Source organism: Pungitius pungitius, chromosome 14 (assembly GCF_949316345.1).
Source record: "Pungitius pungitius chromosome 14, fPunPun2.1, whole genome shotgun sequence".
NCBI classification, from domain to species: domain Eukaryota; kingdom Metazoa; phylum Chordata; class Actinopteri; order Perciformes; family Gasterosteidae; genus Pungitius; species Pungitius pungitius.
In genome coordinates, this window is record NC_084913.1 from 12,676,236 (window position 1) to 12,697,499 (window position 21,264).

At 42.9% G+C, this 21,264-nt stretch overlaps 1 protein-coding gene across 2 annotated transcripts in view; it reads left to right on the forward strand.

Annotated features, from left to right (window-relative positions):
* Nucleotides 1–153: 153 nt before the first annotated feature.
* sash1b (SAM and SH3 domain containing 1b) overlaps nt 154–21,264 on the forward strand; it is a 36,677-nt gene continuing 15,566 nt past the window's right edge. The window contains exons 1-2 of one of the 2 annotated variants that reach the window (XM_037487430.2): nt 154–522; nt 904–1,496. In XM_037487430.2, coding sequence (XP_037343327.2) covers nt 1,011–1,496 — 486 coding nt within the window. In that variant the 5' untranslated portion in view covers nt 154–522; nt 904–1,010. Of the gene's footprint in view, nt 1,497–21,264 lie in introns of both variants that reach the window. The other variant, XM_037487429.2, reaches the window with a different exon arrangement.

Sequence of the window (21,264 nt, forward strand, 5' to 3'; positions counted from 1 at the left end):
TTTAAAAATCTCCCCTTTAGTTATTGCCTTCATGTACCTTATGGTTTGTTTTTTCATGTGAGTCCTACATTTCCCAGAAGCCCCTGCAGGGGGCGGTGACGCTCCTCGAGCGCCCGTCTGTCCAGGGGGCTAAAAACTCTCCAGCGAGGAGAGACGCCGGTCCGCAGCATCTTCCTCACACTCAGCCCGAACCGGGCGGATGGAGCAGGCGGGCCGCCAACTTGTTTACGGCGAAAGCTCCTGGCGCAAAGTAAGCCTCGACGAGCGCACCCTGAACCCGACGCGGCGCGTTTTCCTCCAGCGGTTTCGTGGTACTTGCGTGTGTTTCTCGTGGCGTCAGCGTCGAGCTTTTGACGTGTTTTCGCTCCGCGTGAACGTTAGACGGCCCGGAGCTTCTTTCCCCTGGAACTGATGAGACAAAGAGGATGGACGCAGCTTGAATGAAGACGCCAGCTGGCTTCACTAAAAACTTTTTTTTTTCCCTTCATGCGACTAACTTTACGATGCCGTCGGCGACAGAAAGTAAGTGAGCGCCCGCTAAAACGGGTGTGTTTGCTAGCTTAACGTTAAGTGCTCGCGCCACATCCTTCAATTAGCTGACCGTTAAGTTTTAATGGTTGAAGCTGTTAAAGTTTGTCAATTGGACTCTTCGCTTTAATGCAATCTTAGTTTCTTGGTTTTGGGGTGTTTCACACACGCTGACCTGTAAGCCTCCGAGAGATGTCAAAGGTCATGAAAATCCAAACCGTCCTGGACTGCTGTTGCGCAATAGAGCTCCATCAGGTTTCTTAAAGCCTGCGTGGGAACCGCCAAAGGGCTTCTGACAGTAAAAGGTGTTTCTCCCTGTTGTCTCCAGTTATGCATTCACAGTGGCCACATCTAATGGAGGCGTTTTATTTGTAGAATAATAACTTTTTGGACTCCGGAGCAGAGCTGTGGAGTCCCTGCAGCCGTGTGAATGGACCGGATGATGTGCGCCTAAGGCAGGCCTCCTGGAAACGAGTTTTAAGATGAGCCACGGTCCAAACCTCGTCCTTGAGTGGCTTTCCAAGCTCCATCTGGCCCAGTACGTGGAGTCCTTCATTGACAATGGCTATGATGATCTGGAAGTTTGTAAACAGATTGGAGAGCCAGACCTCGACGCCATAGGTGTGCAAATTCAGTACCACAGGCACAGGCTGCTCACAGCGGTGCACCAGCTCAAATACGAGGACGGGAGCAAAGCGCCTGGCTACTATTTTACCTTGGAGCCACTGGATCCCTCTACCTGCAAACACAACCAACTACTCGCAAACCGACAAGATGACGTCCGGACTTTGAGGTCACGATCCCGCACCGCGGGAATACACGAGGCCTCCTGTCCTGGAAACCATGACCTGAGATTTACAGACTGTAAGGATTTTGTGACTTATCCCAGACTGAAGCTCAAGGTGCTGTTGAGGGATAAACTTGCAAAAGATGGAATCAACCTTGGAGAAGCACCTTACACCCATAAGGTAGGCAATTTACATCCAAGAAAATTAAGATCGACTTTTCACGCGCTGTCACATGGAATTTAATACATTAACTCTGTTGTGTTTGTGATGATGAGTGTGACAAATTCCTTTGACGATGGTGACGTCCAATGATTCTTTCCTACTGCTCCAAGGACGCTTGGATTATGTGGCAAAGATCTGCTGGGACTCAGTGTAATGTTATTACATTTCCCTTTCTCGTACTTAATGAAACACGAGTGCCCGAGTGTATTTGATCACAATTCACTGACTTTCATGTCAAGATGTAAGGACCTCTAATCCATTTTGAGGTTTTAATTGGCACGTGTGTTGTTTAGTGAGTCAGATTTTCACTGCTCATTTAAAATTGACGCAAAAGTAAGGGGATTTGCTCAAAAACCGTCATTACGCTTTGTGTACCCAAACCTTTAATGCATTAGATACATTTTATGACATTCCCTGCATTCCAACAGTTTTACACCTAATGTATTATTCCCAAAATGCCATTCAACTCTAGAGAACGTACATGAACGTGTTGCATTCAACCGTTGGTTCAGACCTTTTGGTAAAGGTTGTTGCTGCCACCACCCTGTATAGCACGAATCACAAAGTCAAATAGTGTTGAATCCACAGGTACATACATTGTATTTTATATACTTACATTCTATCTAGAGCCTTCTCAAGAATTCTTCTGTAGCCCCCTGGTTTTGGATGTTAGGATGAGGATCGATGGAAGTAACAGAGAATATGAATTACCTCTATACTTTAGCAACACCCTGATTATCTAGTGCCCGTGACAGGGGGACATGTGTGTCGTGTGGTGGATTAGTGTGTTCGTGTGTGGTTTTTAAACGGGAAAATAAGAGGCCAAGCTTTTCGACATAATAGTCCAAAACATAAGCCCTTACAGTTGGTTTCCGCCACGACCTCTGAAGGGCAATGGATCAGTTTGCCTGGATGACAGATGTCACATTCCCTGCCTGCATACCATTTTATTTCTGGAGATCTTCATCTGTTGTGCCAACTGTCTGTGTGGACTGCACTGGCTGTTCGTTAATGTGATTGGTGTGATTGATGGATTCTGGATTTGACAACACGAGGCACACACTGGTGAATCTGTATCAGCTGTACTGTCTGACAGTTTTTATTCTCAACGATGTTGTTCAGTCAAGAGAGAAAACCTCTTCTAATGCACATTTCTACTCATCTTGGGTTGGTCATTCCTCAGCAGATACTAACTTTAATGAACAAGGAACAAACAATGTCTGAGAGACTGGCGAGCCGGGGGCAGCTTTCCAGTTAGTGTGAGCGGATCTTTCTCCCGTAACAAATCATGGATGCTATTGACTCTGCTCTGCTAGAGTGCATATACAAGTGCGTATATATATAGATTGCCATCCTATTGTGCAGTCTTTTGTTAGCATAATGGAACATTGCACAGTGTTTGGTGCATTATCATTTATACCGATAAAGCCATCCTAATTGGAAAAGTTTTTCTGACCTTTGTGTGCTGCCATCAGCTTTTTAAAATAGCGGCACTGTACCAAGAGTATTCTGTGGTCGTGGCCAGTTTCACAGCTACTTCATAAAAGATTCAGAGGCTGTAAACTACTAAGTGCAGAGGCGCTTTGTGGTTCCCTTCCAGCCTTTCTTATGTGTCACAGCCAATAGTGGTACAGTTATATTCATTTAGAAGAGTTTGTTTAATTATTTTGACCCAAAAGCATCCAAAGCTCTGAACTTGTTTTGAATTGATTCACAGGCAAACGTGCAATCCGTGAGATTTTACAGCAGTGGATGGGAGAGCAGTAACCAGCATGCTCTGCAAAATACACAATAACCTCCATTAACATCTCATTTAGGTTTAACTCTGGTTCTCCAGCCCTGTGTGTTTAAAATGTTGCGTATTATGCTCCAATTCAGTGGGAATTAAGCCGATCTTTTTTGGCTCATTAAATCCTGCCCTGCGGATCCTCCTCCGTACAGATCATGGACACATGATTTGGAGCCGCTCATCAGCGAGGAGTTGAGTTAAAACAGCTCTGGTAACACTAGTTAGCTCTGTGTGACAACTGCATTTTGGAGCAGTTTGGCCTTTAGGTTTTATCGGATTTACTCTATTAAACAGGTGCAGAAAGCAGGTATGTAGGCCAGTACGGCCCAGATTCTCTCAGAAATAGCACACACAGCTTCAGGCTCATCGTGGGTCTGGCCCCGCCAGCCATACTTTGCTTACATTTATACACAGCTGGGGCAGATATCAGTACGATAAGAATATGATATCACATGAGATTTGCCAACAGGTTTTGGAATCTGGTAACATCATTTACTACACAATACATTAGAAATGCCATAAAGTGTGGCACAGATTTAATCAAGAAATCAGGAAAGTCTCTCTGTTGGCACAAATACTTTAGTGCAAACATGCTAGTTATTCACAAGACTGCTTTTCACACCTCACACATTTTTGTTTGGCTATGACCTTTGTATATTGTGTCCACAGGCCCCATTCTGTCCTCGTTTCAGGCATCGCAGTGGTTTGGATCTCTAATCCCTCTATCTTTCTGTCCTATAGTATGGTTTTGGTCATGCATGCATGCAATCAATGAGAAACGTGCTTTTCTGACTTTTCTGGATGCATGAGTAGTTCACACGCCCTCAGGCCCCATTAGTCACTTTGAGAGAGAAATAAAGTGATTCGATAAAAGCAGGTTGAGTGGTAGACCATAACACTGGCACCACAAAAAAAATATCAATGGAAGTCTATTCATTTCCACAAAGTAGAAATTCCCAAGACATGACAAACCATGATCTTTTTAAGAAACAAAATATTGTAAAAGATGCTCATATTGACAACCTGATTTATATATTCAATACCAGAAGACCAAAAAGATGAATTCCACAACTTTCACAACAGCAATTGTCCTGTCTTAGGGTAAGTGTCCATACCTGCAGTTTCAGTTGAGGGGATAGGATGCTTCTATGCTGCAGCCTGTCTTGTTCACAACTACATCCGATCACCTTTGATCATCTCGGCGGCAGAATACCATAGAACATGTTGAACTAGCGACTCTTCCTGCTGTCCTCGTGCAGTTTGCTGTGCTCTTTTGTCCATCATTTGACAGGCCAGCTGCCAACAATCTCCCCACATTAAGCCAGGACGTTTTTCAAACCTTTTAGGGCAGGAGTGGTGGTCCTCTGCAGACTTTGTGCCCGTGCAGGTTAGATGTTGAGATGGAAGTAGCCTAGCAGCTACCAACATGTTGCGGTCATCATCAGTGCGTAAAGTGGTCCGTTTGCGACTCTTCCTCCTTCTGTTTGACACGTGGAGGAATTCCTATCAGGGGTCAGGGGTTAACGCAGACCAGAAGTAAACAAGTTAAAATGTTTTATTGCATTAATCTCTACCACACTGATCTCATAGATTAACGCGTTAACTTTGACAGCCCTGATTTTTATATATAAATATATATATATATATTTTAGAATTCAGTTGTGCACTTCAGCAAGAGTGGATAAACATGATTAGCCCGCTTGCTATCCGTGCATCATAATTGGTCTTTTCATTTGGCGGCAAAGCATCCACTTTATTGTCCATCACACACAAACTCTGTTGGAAAGGATTTCTTTTAGAGCTGTATTAACAATGGGCTTCCAATCCCCCAGAAGACCTCACTGCAGTGCCGGGCCAGAAGAAAAAAACGTCTTCAGAATGGGGCCCAGATCTTAGTTGTTCATAAGGTTTCCTTGTGTCCCTCTGCCTATGGACGACAGGACAAGCAAAACCAGCAGGCCGCTTTTGACAGGAGAAAAGCCGGCGTGAATAGATCCTGACCAAATACAAGCTCTGCAGCAGCTGACAGCTGTCACTGCCTTTGTCACTGAAAAATGGAGACTGAATAGGGCTTTCTTTAGCTGCACAAAGTTGGTTTCAAAACCGCAGCGCCGCTTGCGCTTAAGTATCTTTCAATAAATGAATGTTGTTTATTCTAAGAATCAGTTCTTTCCCCCTCTGTTTCCCTCAGAGCTCTGTGCATATTGCTCTTAAAACAAGGCTTGAAACCATGGTCCTTTGGTGAGCATTTAGTTGGCATGACTGCCTCTGCAACAAATTCCTGTGTTTGAGGTCAGCTGGGACCTTTCTGTGTGGAGTGTTTTCATCTGTCCCCACATCAGTCTCTCTCTGTGGGGCCTTCAGTTTCGACTAGAGGTGCAAAGGATCACAAACCTCACGGTTCAGGTGTCCAGCTGGGATCATTTTTTGGATGAGCAAAGACGAGGGGAGGAGTCAAATATAACTTTGCTTTCCATTTATTAAGTAAAGAAGTTCAAAACACAAAGAACTGTCGCCTTAAGTTTTACATAAAACCAAAATGAACATGACTATTGCTGGATGATGGTACTGACGGGGCTGAGGGGGGTTAAAAAGTATTCTACAAAGCACTCAACATGCCATAAACATATTTGTCACCTACAGTTTGAGATTCATTTAATTACTGTCTGGTCTGCTTACTGTAGCCTGACCCTGTCCTCGACAGAACGGGACATAGACAGTTATGATGGTAAAAGCACATATTCAGGTCTCTTGATATCTGAGATGTTGTCCACATCAGGAATACTTCCACATCGCTTATGTATAATGTAAAGCCCTAATGTTAAGCAGGGCATAAATCGCTGACCTATATTTGTGAATTTACGATTAGATTAGTCCAGTCTAAGTGGACTGGAGGTGCTAGACAGATGTAAATGGTCTCATACCATCTGTTTAATTCTAAGTTTATTTTCACATCAAATGGCTCCCTCTCCTTGAGTTCAAAAGAGCATCTGGAGGGTCTTTCCTCAAAGAAATAAAGGAAAGTGCCCACTTATCTCCCCGTATCATTTGGACAGGACAACATGTGAGCTCATGGAACAAGGGTTTTCTTTTGTCTGTATTTTGTGTAAACACTTCCCTTAAGCAGCCCGATCTATTGAAACCTCTCGATTACTTCAGCTATTGTATTACACTGCTAAGAAGGTCTTTGAAACATTGCGGCGCTCTCTGAATATAAATCACTGTGCGATGGTGCTTGGTTTTGTGGCCGACGCACGCTGGAGGCCTGTTGAATTGAGTGAGGAAGTTGGATTTAAATCAGGTTTAAAGGAAGCAATTACATCAGAACTGGATGCTTGTTTTGAGAAAAACTCATTGGGATACAAGGCAGTTCAGATGTGTCTCTTTAACCAAATATTTACCTTGTGTTGTCAGTTATTACATTGGCCTTTCACGCACCATAACCAAAACTGGGCTCCTTAAGTTTCCTCTCAACAGTTTGAACGTTATCTAGCAGCTAACTGCTATTTGCCATGTAGAGACAGTGACGTAAGGTCTCTCTCTGGGTTGCTGTGCCTCTCCTTGCTGTAATGTCCCAGTTGCTCATTACGCAGCCTCCAGGTCCCCCTGACCTGTTTGCACTGTCAGCACTCCCGCCGTAGTTTGTGCTGTTGGCGCCGTTCACTGCGGATCGCCAGCTCTCAGTCGACATGCGGAAAAGGCACGTTCTCGAATGTTGCCTCCCCAAGTTTGTTCTTGAAGTTTGAGCTAAGGCTTTGTTTTTGTTAAGTGTTTTGTGCACCCACCTCTCTGACTTAACATCATTTGACAGTCGTCGATCTACTTTCTGTGCTTCCAATCAGCAGCTATGCATTTGACCTGGGATGGATTTGTGTTTTTAGAAATAGTGTGTTCAAATACTGTGTTCTGTCACCATCGGGCTTCTCTGAGGTCTTTGAGCCACACTACATTGACCTTGATCACATACCATTACGAGGGCCTACCCAGCTCCGTGGGCTATTTTTACTGCATATGCGAGATGGGCCGATTCAGCCGGGTTAGCAAGTATTTTCAGTCAGTCAAGCAGACAAACTACAGTTGCTAGAGGTAGATTATTTGTGAGTGGTCCCTTTTCTAAATAGCAGTTATGTTTCTATTGCTATTTAAAAATGCATGATTTCATACAATATATTGGTACATCCTCAGGGATTTATGTAATTAGCAGTTTTAAGACAAGGATTGTTGGTATAGTAAACAGATTTGTATCTAATAATAAAAAAACATTTATTTATATACTGTATAGTAATACACCAAATAACTGTTATTTTGTTTGAGTTTCAGTTTGTTTGTAGATGTATATATTACCCTCTAATCATGACAAATCTTGTATCATTACAGATTTCAACCATTATGTTTAACTCTGTTAATATTGTATCCAAAATCAAAACAATTCATCCTTTGCTCATAGACATAAAGAGAAAAAACTTCCAAAAAAAACCTTCACTGGGGAGAAAATATGGAAGAAATGGATCAAGGAGGGTTTAAGCGTTCTTCCCCCAGGCTTTACGTACATTGTGGCAGGATGTCATTTGCAAAGTAATTAAATTACTTAAATGTGTATAATTCATTTTGTTATTTTTCTAACATACTACTGCAATTCTAACACTAGTCATTATCACACGTTATTTCTACCGCTAGGCGTGCTCTTCTGCTTTAAATTAATGCATTAACGCCAGCGTCAGGCCAACGTAAGAAAAGCATCATGAATGTGTCTGGTTTAATAGATAATATACCAGCCTGCATTGTACTTTAGTGGCATTTCAAATCATGTTGTCATTATGTGTACAGCTTCTCCTGGCAGTGTTACACAAGAAAAAAAATATTCCTTTGTTACTGTACTGCTATACATGCCTCTGCAAATTGCTGCCCAGGGACATTTAAAGTGCATTGAATAGAATGCATTTTCAGTAGACGCCGGCCGTTTACTACGAAGCCTCAAGTTCATCTCTACCCGTGCTACTGAAAATAGTATTTCTGTCATGGTAAACGTGACTCTCTTGTGTTTTGATTTGGTGACCGAAATCTCTTGTTTTCCATCCACGTTTTAGTCCCTTAGGGATTTTGACCCTTGAGGGGCCATGGGATTACATTTGCATGTGTGCCTCTGTTGCATCATGTGCAGTGTGCCATGGCAGTGTTTGCCCTACCATTGACACCCACCCACCCCAAGAAAGTCTGGGATAGAAAAAAAAGAATATATATACACTCACCGGCCACTTTATTAGGTACCCCATGCTAGTAACGGGTTGGACCCCCTTATGCCTTCAGAACTGCCTCAATTCTTTGTGGCATAGATTCAACAAGGTGCTGGAAGCATTCCTCAGGGAGTTTGGTCCATATTGACATGATGGCATCACACAGTTGCCGCAGATTTGTCGGCTGCACATCCATGATGCGAATCTTCCGTTCCACCACATCCCAAAGATGCTCTATTGGATTGAGATCTGGTGATTGTGGAGGCCATTTGAGTACAGCGAACTCATTGTCATGTTCAAGAAACCAGTCTGAGATGATTCCAGCTTTATGACATGGCGCATTATCCTGCTGAAAGTAGCCATCAGAAGTTGGGTACATTGTGGTCATAAAGGGATGGACATGGTCAGCAACAATACTCAGGTAGGCTGTGGCGTTGCAACGATGCTCAATTGGTACCAAGGGGCCCAAAGAGTGCCAAGAAAATATTCCCCACACCATGACACCACCACCACCAGCCTGAACCGTTGATACAAGGCAGGATGGATCCATGCTTTCATGTTGTAGACGCCAAATTCTGACCCTACCATCCGAATGTCGCAGCAGAAATCGAGACTCATCAGACCAGGCAACGTTTCCAATCTTCTATTGTCCAATTTCGATGAGCTTGTGCAAATTGTAGCCTCAGTTTCCTGTTCTTAGCTGAAAGGAGTGGCACCCGGTGTGGTCTTCTGCTGCTGTAGCCCATCTGCCTCAAAGTTGGACGTACTGTGCGTTCAGAGATGCTCTTATGCCCACCTTGGTTGTAACGGGTGGTTATTTGAGTCACTGTTGCCCTTCTATCAGCTCGAACCAGTCTGGCCATTCTCCTCTGACCTCTGGCATCAACAAGGCATTTCCGCCCACAGAACTGCCGCTCACTGGATGTTTTTTCTTTTTCGGACCATTCTCTGTAAACCCTAGAGATGGTTGTGCGTGAAAATCCCAGTAGATTAGCAGTTTCTGAAATACTCAGACCAGCCCTTCTGGCACCAACAATCATGCCACGTTCAAAGTCACTCAAATCACCTTTCTTCCCCATACTGATGCTCGGTTTGAACTGCAGGAGATTGTCTTGACAATGTCTACATGCCTAAATGCACTGAGTTGCCGCCATGTGATTGGCTGCTTAGAAATTAAGTGTTAACGAGCAGTTGGACAGGTGTACCTAATAAAGTGGCCGGTGAGTGTATATATATATACACACACACACATGCATGGGTGGGGGATTGCCTCTTTGCTGGCCCCCCCATTGATGGCGAGGTCACACAAGTGATATTTCAGTTGAAGCCCCTCTAGTGTAAATCCCACTGTGCCGAGGACAGCGGGCGTAGACCCACGTCTGCAGTGTGAGGAGCAGTCATACATCAAGTCTAGTTTGAATATTTGTCAGCTACCCTCCGCCGGTAGTCTTCAGCGCAGGGGTCCGTGGCCAGGTCTCCATCCAGCTGTGTAGTATGGGTTGGATCACTGGACCATGGTCCCTTTGCTTGTGCAAGTGAGCTTTCATATGGTAAATGCAGCATTGTGCCTGACCTTTCATGGAGGCTTTGATAGTTTATATAGGAAAAAAGCAATGGGTCGCCCTCCTGCAGCACAGTGAATACTGTATCTTGAGATTATGACCCACTTTCCACCCACTCCTCTTTCTCCCCACAGCAGTTTAGACCCCCCCGCGCCCCCCCCCCCCCTTTATAAATTTCATATGAAAAGTTCATCTGACACGATTGCAGAGATCCACCCACAACGAACTGTAAGCTGAGATGCATCCCCGGTGATCAACTTGCATAGAATATGTCTACAATGCCGTGTGGGATCAGGAGAACGCAATTTCTAAATCCTTACCTATACCCATTTCATTTCAAGAGACATTTTAATGTGCTTGATGTCTCGCTGACTGAATACATTATGTATTTACTAGAAGAAAACCTAATTAAATGAAGCAGAAAGATAGCATATTTAATTGCTATTAAGTGTTCAGAATAATGTGATTTTGATACATTTTGTGCTAAACAAGATGCTGCATGTATTCTGTTCTAATGTCATTCTTAAAAGTTGTAAATGCCAGCCACATCCCATACCACACATCTTTTATCCAACCCATTTATCTATAGGTTGGAAATCTGAGCTTGCAAAAATCCTTAACAACCTAGGGATATTCTGAAAGTTGAAATGTTAGTGATACCCACTAGTCTGATTGCATCAACGCTCTTGTAAGTCAGCTCTTACAGGAAGCAGAAATCGCGCCTTTCAGGGAACAACTGACCCACTTCACATTGCAGAATCCCACAACCCTTAAATAAATCAGACAACTCTGAACAACTCCGCTTGATGTTAACCCATATTTCAAACCTGTGAAGATGTAATGTAACTGCTGCATTTCACATTGTTATTTGACGTTTTGATAAACTCTTACTGCGTCAAGCTTTCAGAGGTACCATAGAGGTCACGGTGTTACTGCCTGACTGAATGAATATTATCTAATTCCTGGGAAAACAAAAAGCCGGTTAGAAAGGAAAATGTGTGTTGTTGAGCTAATTAAGGTCAAAATAAAGACAAGCTAGAGCCTACTGGTCACAGTTAACCACCACATCTCCCAGCAGAAAACAAGGAAAAGCCGTAAAGCCGGGTACTTCTCTTACACTCACTCAAAGGAAAAAGGAGCAAATGTGTACATTCAGGAAACCCCCCGCGGCTTGCATTATAAGAAGATCATATTTAATGATATGCTTATAATACGTGCAGGTTTGTGCAGAGATGCTGCCCACCTTTTGAAAGTATTTCCTCCTCCAACCCCTCTGGGTAACGAGTTCCACATAACACTGGTACAAAGACCTACCATTAATAGTCCGGATCCTAAAAAACGGATGTACGAGAGCCTATGGAACAGCCGGGGAGTGGTCAGCGCTACGCTAGGATTATCCCGTCTGCGTTCAAGAAGCGGGACTCAATGAAGCGTCAATGGGTGATCTGAATGTTCCAGTATATTTCTAACTGGGGCGGCAGTGCCTGAGAGCTGCGTTAGTACCCAGTTGACTTTAGAGTTATGGCTCGGAGACCTTTTACTGGTGTGTGTGTGTGTGTTCAGACCACATTGCCTGTGGGTTGTGTCTCACCTCTGCTGCCCCTCATTTAAAATGTATTCCTTTCCTGTATTGCAAGTCTAATAAAATGTAAAGTGTGCTGATGTGTCTTTTTTCTCATAGTTATTTTACATGTTATCTGAATACTTCTGGTTACTTTTTGCATAATGGATAGCCATACTTTTCTGGCCTCTGTAGCAGCGAGGAAGCCTGTTCCTCTTAAAAAGCTTCCCAGGAGCGGACCGTGCCCCCTGGGAAAGGAGATGGCACTAAGGGGCGCTCTTTAGTGAAGGAGCCCATGTGTAGTGCACTACTGTGACGTATCCCCAAGGTGAACACCGGCCAGTGAGGGGAAAGCGATGCGACAGGTAAACCATTAGTTTTGTTTTCAACTGAGAGAAACTGGGCAAACAAAATAGTTGCAAGAGAACAGCAGGAAGTAATGCTAGTTGTGAAATAATGAGCGTCCCTTTTTATATCCGTAGAGGACGACGCTGCAGCTTGGGTCCGAAGGCTGTAGTCCGTGTCCTCTCTGCCTGCAGTGGTCTGCTGTGTCTCCTGTATTGACTGTTTGGTGGTGTAGTCGTTAACAGTGATGCAGGTTTTATAGGACCATCTTGTGCTCACATGCTAAAGTTGACGGTTTCTTGTAGTCTTTGTTTAGGAGGGCTTAGTGAAAGGGTTGTTGCTGTGCGCGTCAACTTTAATCTTACAGTGGTACACTGTGATATAGGTTACCAACTGTCCGTGCTATGTAAAAGATTAACGTTTTGAGGGCTAAGGAGGTCACTTGCGTGGTTCAGCGTGGATTTAAATGTAACCAGACATCAGGGACTTTGAATGTTATTGGAATAGATTGCAATAGCAATTCTGTTTTTGTTATTCTCGTATAAACCATTACAAGGACAGATCCTTCGACCCTACAGGTATGACAGCATTGACCTTGCATAGACATTCAATTCAATTTATTTAGCGTAGCCTTAAATCACAAATTTGCCTCTGAGGGCTTTACGATCTGTACACATGCGACGTCCTCTGTCCTGGAACGCAGCAGTGGAGGGATCCCTCGATCTGGACTGAAGTGTTGACATGAAAGTTCCTGTCAATAAGTAAGGTTTCCTAATCCTAGACTTGAGGGAATTGGACCTTGAGATGTAGATGCATATGTCGATGTTGGTATGACTGGCTCAATATATAATTGTGCATGTGAGCACATTTTTGTCTAATATATATATATATAGAGATGTATTTCAGACAACCATAGTTTACTTTCTGCTTTGTTTTGTTAGCGTTCTGACTTCAGTAGGTCTCGAACAAAGGTGAGATGGATTGAAGCATATCTACCTAAAGAATAAAGTTTTTTTTCCCTAGGTTAACTTAATGTTTAAACCTATAACAAAGAGATTAGAGAGGTTTAGGATTTTTAAAGCCGTCTGTGTCAGCTGTCTACTTCACATTATTATTGTTGAATAACCAGCCCCTGGCCAGGTCCAAGTAAAAATATATGGGCTGCCATTTAAATGTTAAATATATCGATGAATTCATAGGTTAATAGGCCGAGGAAATGAATGATCTATGAATGTGTGCGCCCCAGTTTATCTATGAGTAAATACTCCATCTTCTCAAGACCCGAGCCCCACGTTGTTTTATGCCACCAGCAGATTAAAGTGACTTGGCCCTGAAAGGAGTAACAACTCAGCCCCCCCTGGACTTTAAGGTGCCCCACGTTTTGTAATTTGGCTCCGCTTCTGGAAAAAAAAGAAAAAAAGCATAAGTCGTCAAAATGGTTTTGGTCAGTTGACTGTTAATTACTACAGTCCCGAGCCAGGCAGCGAGCCCAAATAGCCAGACAGCCAGTGGATGTTACAAACACCCCGTGTGCGTGCCAAGTGGCTTAGTGAAATGTTAAGTGACATGTATTAGGGTGGAGTCAGCTCATGCTGCTCAGCACTAGCAGGTCGGATCAAACACCACGACTCTGGTAAATCCCCCCCACGGTGAAATCATACAGCTTATGTCCACGTAGCATTGCTATTTACCCTAGCAGAGCACTCAGTCTGTGCTACGAGTGTGAAAAATTCACTACGTAAAGAAATCTGACTATACCGGTCGAGACGTTATATACCGCCGAGCCCTAAGTTGAGGTAGACGACAGGGAGAGAAGACGGTACAGAGCTAAACCCTTCTGTGGGAAATGTTCCCCGTTTTGAAACTGCAGAGAAGGCTGGAACTGATTGGCTCGTCTCACTACTACTTGCTTTAGCCATTTCCTGTGCATTTTCTCATAGAAAAGGTCATGGTACGTGGACCTGTTGATTGTGATCTTCCTAGATAATTAATCATTGAAATACAAAACTACTTTTAATCATTCATTCTATTTGGGCCAAGACATGCTTCAAGACTTTCACTGCATGAATATCAGTATGACCTGAAATCATTGTCTAATTTTGAGTCCTCCTATCCATAATCATGGCAGTTTAGCAGAAGGAAACCGCTCACAATGTGTTAAATCATGGAATCATCTGGAAGTGCAATTCATTAATGAAAAGTGTGTGAGTTCACTGGCCACGGATCCCAGCTGAGGATTTGTGAGGCGCTTTCTGCTGTACCAATACATGGAAGCTGTAGAACTTTGTTATTGGTATTAAGCTTGATAAAAGATTTGAAAGACAATGCCAGCGTTGCTTCTCTTCATCAATGGGCAGGTTGATGCACAGACCTCACTGTGAGCCGTTTTCATTGTGAAAACTCCTCTTCTAATATTTAAAGGACAATATCAAAACAAAACCAAAGCACTTCTAATCTAATCCCCGCCTATTCGTAATTTCTTGTTTAATGCAAGGACACAGTGATTTAAATAAGCATCATGCAGCTATTTAGGTTACTGATGCTATAGCCTACACAAGCAGTGTATGATTCCCAAAATACACACATCAGAAATGATGAATTCTGGGGTTCTTTAGTTTTCTTTGCGTAACCACATTGCATTTCTCAGCTGCCACTTCTGCTGCTTTTCGAGCAGTGCATGTTGGGAAGTCATTAGCTCAATGACACCCTCTGAGTGGAGACGGTAAATGTTGGTTGAGAGCGTCTAATGTGATGAACTGACTTGAGGCCCATTTAAAGATTGCATTCATGACCAACTTTGGCCTTTGTCGCTGCCCACTCTGCCGTGGTCATCCAGCCTGACATGACAGCTGTGGTAGCTGCCGTAGCTCGGGGTGCACCTTTGCACTGACAGGCTGCAGAATTTGGCTTCCACTGGGATTACTGCAGACAAGTGGAAAAAAAACAAAGATCAACCGAAAGTCCATATGGCTGAAGTTGGCCAACGAACCACCGCCCCAGGACCTCTGGTCCAATGTCCGGTGGGTTTGACTCGGGTCGTTTCACCAGTGAGTGTTTGTGCCTCCAGTCAAGCATTTAATGAATATCAGGATCACACATTTGGAAATGAGGGGGGATCTGACTCATCTCTTTCATGATTTTCAGCTTGCTGGATACTTCTTGACTAGCATCCAAGTAGACAGTTTATATCTGGCAGACAGTTTCCTTAAATGTCACATAGTTATTATGACGCTGTTATGAACCATGCCAAGCGTTTGTTGGCATTTAGATTTTAAGTTCAGGGAAAGGTTATGGATGGTGGCATGGTTTGGAGGTGAACACATTGTCCTGTTTACTTTGGTAAAATGTCACTTGGATTTGGAGAACACACTGTGTCCAACATTCATCAATAGCAGAGTGAGGAGCGCATCAAGCTGCAGAGAAATGATTAACTAAAATGCATATAACAAAGTGGGAATAAGATGAGCTTGTGGTGGTTGAACCTGGTTCAGGTTTTGTTGGCAAAATGTTAGTGTTTGTTTGAATCTCCTGGCCGGAGCAGATGGGGTTTATCCACAGGGCTGGGGAGGGGTCGTGCCTTTTTAGATGGGAGATTTTTGCATCATTTGTTAGCGACTTAGAAGGGATTTCATCTGGATTTATGTACATTACAGCACGTGAAAACGTCATCCACGTGTAATTCCAGCCTGGTCTCAATAGTTGTGTGTATATATATATATATATATATATATATATATATTCATCTTTAAATAAATAAGTAAAATGTTTGTAGACATGATTTTAATTGGGTAAACCCAGAATAAAGACTTAACACATCAGAAAGGAAAAAAGTTTTTTGATCCTTGATCTCCAGTGAGCTTAGTGTCCAGTCTATCTGCCTCGCCATGGTCGTTACTACCGTGTTGGTGATTCTCCAGATGCTTTTAGAGGACAGGAGCTTGCGTTGACTCTTTGGAGGAGTCAGTGCATTTATTTGTGGCTTGAATCCACTGTGCTTAATACTTATCACTCAGACGTACCTCCCTGTTTCATTCAACACGCTGAGGTGTCTGTTACTCAGCGGACGGATGGCTCTGTGCTCTGGATCCTTAGCACTCAGGCACCCAGAGATAAAACTCTGATGACTGGAACTTTCAAATGTTGGACTTCGACGTTGCAATGAAGCAGTGAAGTAAACAAGGTAGAGGTCAGATCCGCTGACATTTAGCGCTCAGCTTTTGAAGTTTGTCCCTTGACAAATACTTTTAAAAATTTCTGCAATGCATTTTACATGGATGACATGATGCACAGACCCAAACAGATTCATCCATGGATGTAAATCGGAAGCGTAAATGATCCTTACATTTTGGCAGGGCTCTGCTTTATAGAGACAGACAGTAGAAATATTTATTTTTGTCTTTTACATTTAATGAGTTATTTACTAGCAAGGGTTTTTGCATAAAATGGTACTTGGAGCTTTAATAGTTCTTTATTATGTGTTTGTGACCATTGTTGAGTGCAAGTTGCTTTTCAACGGCTCAGTTGTAAATTTGCACAAAAGTAAATTCCGGTTTTCCAGGTGATAATTTACTAATGTCTTTCAGGGAGTATTGGATGTGTGTACCGTGTGTTATATACTGTTCACATTCTCTTAATATCATTGTCAAGGTTATGTCCAGATCTGATTCAGTGCATCTATAATTCACACCGTGTCTTCTGAGGCCTATTAGACATTATAACTTAATTGCCCTCAGCGTGGCCAATAAAGTCTACATGAGAAACGTGACCGTGTTCGTCTATTATCTCATTAGCTCTCTGAAAGGACATATTTATGGCCGGCCACCCAGACAAGTTTCACATACTGGATAATAGATTTCAAATCCTGCCATCAATGTTTTGATCATGGTATTTGGCTCCCTTTATCTTTGGAGAAGAATGGTTAAAGCTCTGCACACTTGAGTCTGTGGATATGAAGGGGTATTTATATATATATAAAAAAAACTTTATTATACATGCCTCAAAACACCCAAGTGGAAATAATGTAGCAATCCGAGTTGCTTCAAAATATTTTCCTTTTTGTGATCATCAGACTGGATCCTAATCCCCCCCCCCCATCCCCCACATTTCCCCAAGGAGCAGCTCATTGGTCCTTTGAAAACTGTTTCTGTGGCTGTCCTCTTGCAACATTGATTCAGATCTGTGATTGTTATTGGCTTGTAATTACACTCTACAGTTGTAGCAACAACACCTTGACCTTCATCTAAAACCATCTATATGAAGTTGATATTTACATCAAATGGGACTCCCCTTCAGTGTATGAGCATGATTCCCAGTGGACAGCGTTCACGGCTCCTTGGCTCCTTGCTCCGCTGGCTAATCTGGCATCTGTACCTTTCATGGTTGCCAGATTTCAAACAAATTCATTCAGAGACTCATGGAAAGAAGTTGTTTTTGACCCTTTGCCATTTCTTATTGTTTGACCTGGAAGCATGTTATTTTTTTCCTCTGTGCATTTGAGTTTATTTTAAACTCTCCCGTTTTTTCCAACCAACCAATCTATCATATGTCATTTTTTACAACAACAAACACTGTAATATACTATGTAATAAGTAATTTAGTCAAATCAATAATAAGCTAGCCTGGAAGAAAAGGTAATCAAATGAGCCCATCTGCATTGAAAAGGGGGAGCGCCCCCCTTGTAAAAAATCTAATTAAATATATATTTATTGTTTTATTTTCCCTGTCTGTTTGCCCCTGCAAGATTGTAAACCTGGAGGGAACCCTGCGTTGTGTTAACTGTAATGGAATGCTCATGGAAAAATGTGTGTGTGAGGTAAACGAGCCCTGCAGACCTCTGATAGCTGCAGTTTTATATCAACTGTCTACCTCTTTGTGCAAAGAGAACATAAAAAAGAGGATGTCAGTGGTCATAGCTCCAGAACATGAAAACACAGTCCGTTACAATACGCTGTTGGAGCTGGAATTACCGCGGCTGCTGGCACCAGACTTTCCCTCCAATGGATCCTCGTTAACCAGTATGGATCAACCAATTGAGCCATATATACGGCGCTCCGGATTACAAGGCGCACGCGCCGTTTTTTTAGGAAAAAAAGGATTTTAAGTGCGCCTTATAGTCGCGAAAATACGGTACTTAATCCAATGAATTCATTGACAAAGCCATAGTGTTCTCCAGAATATGACTTGCCACGTTGTCACTGTATTTCCAGCTGAATATATTAGAAAATACGTTTTCATATGTGGACTGGTTCTATTTTTGCGTGGCGTATGTATAAGCAGCTCGCGCATGGCCAATTTCAGAAGTAAACAAACTGACTCAACCAGCCGGGTCATTTAGATCCCTGTGCACATAATTACACTGGTAAACAAAATGAACCGGCTGTGAAAATAAATTGGTCATTTAGTTAAATTGTGCACTTTCACTGGTTTCAAGTTTTAATTGTTGTGTTGGAAAGTACACTGAATATCTATTCCTCTGGGTGTATATACTTATAATATACTTGAGCCTAAAGGAGAGGGACGAAGATGAAAAAAGCGTAGCAGAGGGGCACACCTCAACAGTTCACAGCCGCCCCACTCTGAGGGATATTCAATCAAGGAAACCATCTATGTTCCATTAAAGCTTGCCCTTCCTCCGTCAGGGTGAGGGCCACATCTGAATGAGCTCTCTAGCAGAGCTCGTCATTGACACAGTGATATAATGATAAAATGGATCTATATAAATTAACAAATCTTCACAGCTGTCATGTTTCTAAAGGTAGCTTAGATTGTTTGATGGAGTTCTCCTGAGGTTTAGTTGGTAGCACAGCTGAGCGGCCGAAACACCTCGGGGCATTTTTTTATTCGTTATTTTAATCTTTCCAAGATATTGATCGGGAAAATTGGAGCGCTTTTCATTAGTTTATTAGTCATGGGGCAAGACTCATTCCTTGCATCAATTAAATTGAATTGGATTCGGAGTCACGGTATGTTTTGTGGGACGTGGTTTATAATGCATGAGTTTAATCATTGCATTTTTATTCCAGAGTGCTTATGCTTCACTCATTTCAATTTAAGCATTCTGCATTATTAATGCATGTTAGATATTTTTACATCGTGGCCACTCAGATCCTAATGCACCTGTGGAAAAAACTCCCTCGCTTTTCTCATCCAGTATTCTTATTCTGTGATAAAGGCATTTGTGCAGTTATTCCTGAAGATATCATTCATTGAAGTAAGATGTACCACAATAAAATTAACTGCCAACAACAACTTTATATGACAAAATTGAAATCAAACCCCCGCCTTAAATCGTTCTTCATTCATGTACAAACACTTTTTATGTTATCTGTAGCTTGTAGGTCTCAGTAAGTGAAGCTGTAATGTTGCTGTGAGGATGCCGACCTCAAGAAAAGGCCAATTATTGAGTGAGGGACCTGCTCCAGTGAGCATTAATCCCCGTGCTGGCCTTATTGACTTAGAAGCTTTATTAAACATGTTTCAGCATAAAGAATTGCTTATCTGCCCTTTAGAACTGTTAGTCAGTGTATGTTGTACGGGGAGTAAGATTGGAGCCTTACGGTGTCGCGGTTTAATAGTTACACTACGATGAGGAGATCAAGAATCCCATCTGTCATAGAGAAGATGTCAAACACTGAAAGCGAGAGCCCTCTTAAATGTTGAGCCATTTTCTATCGGAAAGGTGAAGTGTATATATCCTCATGCAATTCTTATGATGTCAGATTACGCTTGGCTAGCTGCGGTTAGCATCCATTAAAGGATCTAGCAGCTGTCAGGTGGACGTCCTTGGTATGATGGCGGAGGTGAGGGAACATCTGAGGCTGTGCAGGAGGAGGCGTATTGAGTTGGACAGGAGATGTTGTCTCCAGCCCTGTTGGGATATCTGCCGTTGTAAATGGTAAATGGACTCTACTTGTATCCTCCGAGCACTCAAAGCGCTCTAACACTTCATGTCATCATTCACCCACTCACAGACACACCTGTGTCAACAGTCACACACTGGAGTCGCAGCTACAGGAGCAATGTGGGAGTCTTGCCCAAGGACACATGGACACGCATGTTAGCAGGGCCTGGGATCGAACCACCAATCCTCTGACTGGATTACGACCGTGCTCTCCACAGTTGCCCTGTTGTCAAAAGGGCCGTGTGCAAACAGTGATCACTCTGTTCTGAACGTTTGAAGCACATCATCGCCGTGTTAAGATCCGGTTCACTGACAGAGATCCCGGGGGGGGGGGGGGGGGGCAGAAGTGCGGTCAGACTCATCCTAGGTCTCCGTCATTCCCACAGCGAGGGAGCGGTCTTTCTTTGGCGTGGGGTAGTTGCTGCATTAGGAAGCAGTCTGGTCTCTCCACCATGAACTTTAAATACTGACAAAAGGCAACGCCTCACTCTGCTTTAAATCCATTTAATGTGACACAATTGTGTTTTAATTAACTTATTGCTGTGCATTGTGTTGTCTGTTCTTCCAGTCAATATTGCCTCTTCATGTTTTTTTTTCTTCTCATGGTAAGTTTTTAAGGAGAAATGTCGGATGGTATCTTCTTTCCTGATTTGACCAATACACTTTTTTTGTTTTTTACACGGCATGTGGGGTTTCTTCATTCTGGGGCCCCATGGTCTTCGGTTGCATGATTGACTGCTGCCATTGAACCCTGTGTTATGTCTCACAGGCGGATCAGTGCTGATAATGTAGCTGGAGACGGTGGGAGTGTCTCAGGGGGTCACGAAAGTCACAAGGATAGTTACCCAAAGCGAAGGGGCAAAGGCAAGGTGACATGATTTCAGCTTCCCTGAATTAAACATGGAGCAGGGAGTACCAACAATCCACAGGCTGACCCAGGAGCATTTAAAGAGGTCTCTCTAGGTGTTGAATTTTAAAGGGAGGTCCATATAGGTTTTCAGTACAACTAAATAAAACATGCTCTAGGGAGTGAGACCAATGGCTGACCCACAGCCAAAACACACTGTCATGCAGAAGGGATTTAATACACTCAGAGTCAGTCAAGTGAAATTTAAAGGGGATGATTCCCTGTTTGATCTCCTTTTTTAATTTATTTTTTATAGTTTTGGGATCTTAATATAAGTCTTTGGCTAACATTTCAAATCCCCATCAGATTTATTGTGGAAGACAAAAGGTTTGTTCCATCTGCCCTCTTAATCCTCTTTGGAGTCTTTTAATCTTCACCTCTGCCAGCTTTCCCCTGCAATCTGTATTTATGCACACCAGAAGACACAA